The sequence below is a fragment of the Sinocyclocheilus anshuiensis genome, unplaced genomic scaffold (assembly GCF_001515605.1).
Source record: "Sinocyclocheilus anshuiensis isolate Anshui unplaced genomic scaffold, SAMN03320099.WGS_v1.1 scaffold1316, whole genome shotgun sequence".
Lineage (NCBI taxonomy): Eukaryota > Metazoa > Chordata > Actinopteri > Cypriniformes > Cyprinidae > Sinocyclocheilus > Sinocyclocheilus anshuiensis.
In genome coordinates, this window is record NW_015542553.1 from 1,492,996 (window position 1) to 1,496,683 (window position 3,688).

The 3,688-nt window shown below is 39.0% G+C and overlaps 1 protein-coding gene across 3 annotated transcripts in view; it reads left to right on the plus strand.

Moving 5' to 3' along the window:
• Positions 1-336: 336 nt before the first annotated feature.
• Positions 337-3,688, plus strand: part of LOC107694295 (serine/threonine-protein kinase B-raf) — a 19,456-nt gene continuing 16,104 nt past the window's right edge. For 2 of the 3 annotated variants that reach the window (XM_016493958.1, XM_016493960.1), the window contains exon 1: positions 626-878. In XM_016493958.1, the coding sequence (XP_016349444.1) occupies positions 711-878 (168 nt within the window). In that variant the 5' untranslated portion in view covers positions 626-710. Of the gene's footprint in view, positions 387-625; positions 879-3,688 lie in introns of those variants that run through there. The other variant, XM_016493959.1, reaches the window with a different exon arrangement.

Consider the following 3,688-nt stretch of genomic DNA (forward strand, 5'->3'; position numbering starts at 1 on the left):
ACTCTTTATCTCCTCATAATACTTCTTAGTAATTTTTAATCTTTTATTTTTAATCAAAGCTTTGTAGTTTTAATTTAAACAATCAAATAATCCTAAATTGTTTCTGTCCACTAAATGTTTATCTTGAAATAGTACTCACAATATATGTTATTCTTACATATTCTTACTTATTCCTATATTTCTTACTTTATAAAGGCCTTTTACTTTCCAAGAAGTATGAACTATAAGAAGACACGTAGAAGAAGGTTTTCAGCAAAGTTTTGATAATGTTGATAATTTCGATACAGCAAGCTGTATAGGGTTAAATATTATTTTTTCAGTACTTTGTACACCTCTGGCCGCCTGATGTGAAATCATGTCGGATGGACTCTGCTCAGTCGTTCTAGGTAACATATATAAATATTAATGTTTATGCAGAGCTTTTGGGTTAAAATCAAGCTTTTGGGAGTTATTAGATAAAACAGCTACCTTTATATGGTCTACCTGGTATATAAGAAAGGATAATTCAAGTTGCATGATCGACGTGGCTGAAACAAATGTGTGACTTATTTGTTTTTATAATTTAGACTTTAATATTAGTGCACTAGTCGGCGTCCAGTATCCCCATTTACCCCACTACGGGTTTACATTTGGTGAATCTGTCTCCCCCTCCTGTCTCGTTCTCTGTTTCTTTCCTCTATTATTTTCCACTCAGATTCTCGTGGTTTAAAATGGCGGCGTTGAGCAGCGCCGAGTCCCCACCGCCCGTCTTCAACGGAGACACCATGAACCGCGATCCGGAGCGGGACCCGGGACTGGACGAGATGGGCGCGGGGCTCGAATCCGACTGTCCCGGAGGAGCGGCCATCCCCGAATGTCAACAGGACATTCCCGAGGAGGTACAATGGGGGAGTCGGGGTTAAAGGAGAGCTCGGGTGTTGAGCGGAGCTGGGCTGGATGGAAATGTTCAGGAAACACCGGCTGTAATACGGATCGTGTGGGGATGCAGTACATTGCAGGGGGCGAGATAATGCACGCATATACATAAATATATAGTAGAGCAAATCTTATAACGTGCGCTTATGCATTTTCGCAAGGTGCATTTCCGAATGACGCCATTTATAATTCTCTCATTGCAGTTGTCTGAGCCAATGTTTATCAGAAGGCCTGTTCGTGTTTCATTTTTTTTTTATGTCCCCCCTCCCGACCCCGCTGCATAGCATGCATGCTACATATTTCACCTTGCGATGCATCTTATTAATGGGAAACTACAGATGCAACGGCTCGCCTGCATTGTTTTATGTCCTTTGTGTAGCAGCTGGCGCGAGTCTGCGTTCGAATGCATTTACATTTACATTTAAATCTGCAGTGGTGTCATTGTGCTCGTGCACTGGGCCCTGCGAACGTTCTACATTTATTTTTGATCTCGTGCAAATGTATTGCATCGTGCATCCTTCTTGTAAGCTGTCAGCTGACAGTCTTCACAAATCACCTATGCTGCTGCTATGTTCCATGAACACACTGGGGTATTTCGTGGGTACATTCTGCACACTGCAGGAACATCCAGTTTAAGTTAGTAGCTGTGTTTTGGAACCTGTTTGACCAGCCAATGACCAGCTTGTTCCAGAAACCAACTATTACCAGCTGGTTAGTTGATGCTCTACAAGCTTGAAACCAGCTACAATGATCCAAAAAAAAAGGTTACACCATCATACAAACCTGGTTATTCAGGAAACAGTTTACCTATTTTGCTGGCAGACTAGTTGGATTAATGAGCAGCTTGTGTAAATTATCATTGTGGGGAGTGCTTAGTGGTAATTGGATTAATTTTACTGCTGGCTGCTGTTACAGGGTTATACTGTGCGATTATACACAGGACTCGTCTTGCTTCTTTTTAAAATAGCATTTATACATTTAGTTTATTACCTTTTTTAGTCATACTTGAAGTGAAAAATGCGGTATTGTTAAAGAATGGCGCACGGTTTGAACAGTCCATGAACTTATCAGTTTTATTGATGGTCAGGGCTATAACTAACCACCAAAGACTTTGAGGTAGGGCTGCACGATAAATCGCATGCGATATTTAACGCGCATCTTGTCAGAAAGCCGGTTCTGTAATCAGCTGTAAATCTCCATCACCTGCGGGCTTTCACATTGAGCAGCATTAACTACACAGAGCCGTTGTTCACTGACGAGCTGCGCAAAAAATCGCGCGAATATGTGGTTTTGCGCAACTCGTCAGTGAACAACGGCTCTACTGATAAGATGCGCGTTAAATATCGCATGCGATTTATCGTGCAGCCCTACTTTGAGGGGTCTTGAACATATCTTCCCAATAAAGATTAGTTTGATGGGTTTTGCAATGGGAGATTGTTAAACTTTTACGTTGACCTAGAATCTTGAATGATTGGTTACATATTTGCTATATTGAGTTTTCACATTGCTGCATTATTGACATGAATGTTGAAGGAACAGTTCACCCAAAATTAAAATTCTATCATAAATTTCTCATTATGTAATTCTACAACTGTATGACTTGTATAGATACAGTTAAGATAAGATAAATTTTGAAGAATATAATGATCTTTTGTTTTGATACAAATTACACTGGAGCTTTTATGGTTGAAAAGAGATTCAAAAGTATCATATATGATATATTTTATTCCAATGGGCTATTAAATGTCACAACTAGATCGAATTCAACTTGAGAATCAGTTCAATCCAATCCATTAACAGATCATTCAAACAAATAATTTCTGTCGATAACGACTTTATTTTCACTCTGTTCTGTATGCAGTGCTATCATATGGCTTCAGAAGTCATATGGACTACTTTTTTGGTGTTTGCATAATTTTTCAAGTGTAAAAGTTCCGGTTCCTTTTTTTTTAGGAAAAAAAACCCCCAGTATATTCTTCAAAATATTCAAAATATGTTCTGCTTCTGTGTTCTATATAAAAAAGAAAGTCATACAGATACATGAGGATGAGAAAATGATGACAGAATTTTCATTGTTGGGCCTCTTTGTAGAAGTTGTAGATGGCTGCAAGTATTTCACATGTATTGAGCTATTTTGAACGGTCTCGGTTATGTTGCATCATGTTAGAAACACGCAGTCTATTACCACATGGGGTTTGCTTTAAAAGAAAGGCTCGTAACAAATGTCTGTTTAAGAAACTGTCAGCAGTCTTTGTCTGTCAGGAGTTTATACTGGCAAGACTACTGAGAAAGTCCCTCGTCACTGGTGCCTTTTAGCCTTTTGTCGCACTAATTTGACTAGTAGAGCCAGTTTATCTGCACCGTTGATTCGGAATCAAGTGGCAGCTTGACTCTCGGAATGCAGGATTTTTAAAATCAGAACTAAAGTTAGATGCACTTAAATGTGCTATTTCATGGGGGCGTAGAGGCATTCCAAGTTTCTTGACAGTCTGCTGGAAAATTGTTTCTCCAAACGGTGATCATAATAAAGTTTACTTGTAAAGCTTTGTAGCACTGTCAGATTGTGTTTACTTGGCTGGGACATTTTCCAGTGAACTTGGAGTATTTTATGATGCTGCTTGTATTGCTTGGCAAAATTGAAAAATGTTTATTGGCTATTTGGAACAAGTGCATTGCTTGCATGTTTCCTTGAGCAAATGCTTGGCTGTGATTTTGTAGCACTTTAAATGAAGAGATAAACGTTTATAATATTGAATGTGATAGTAACCCCCCC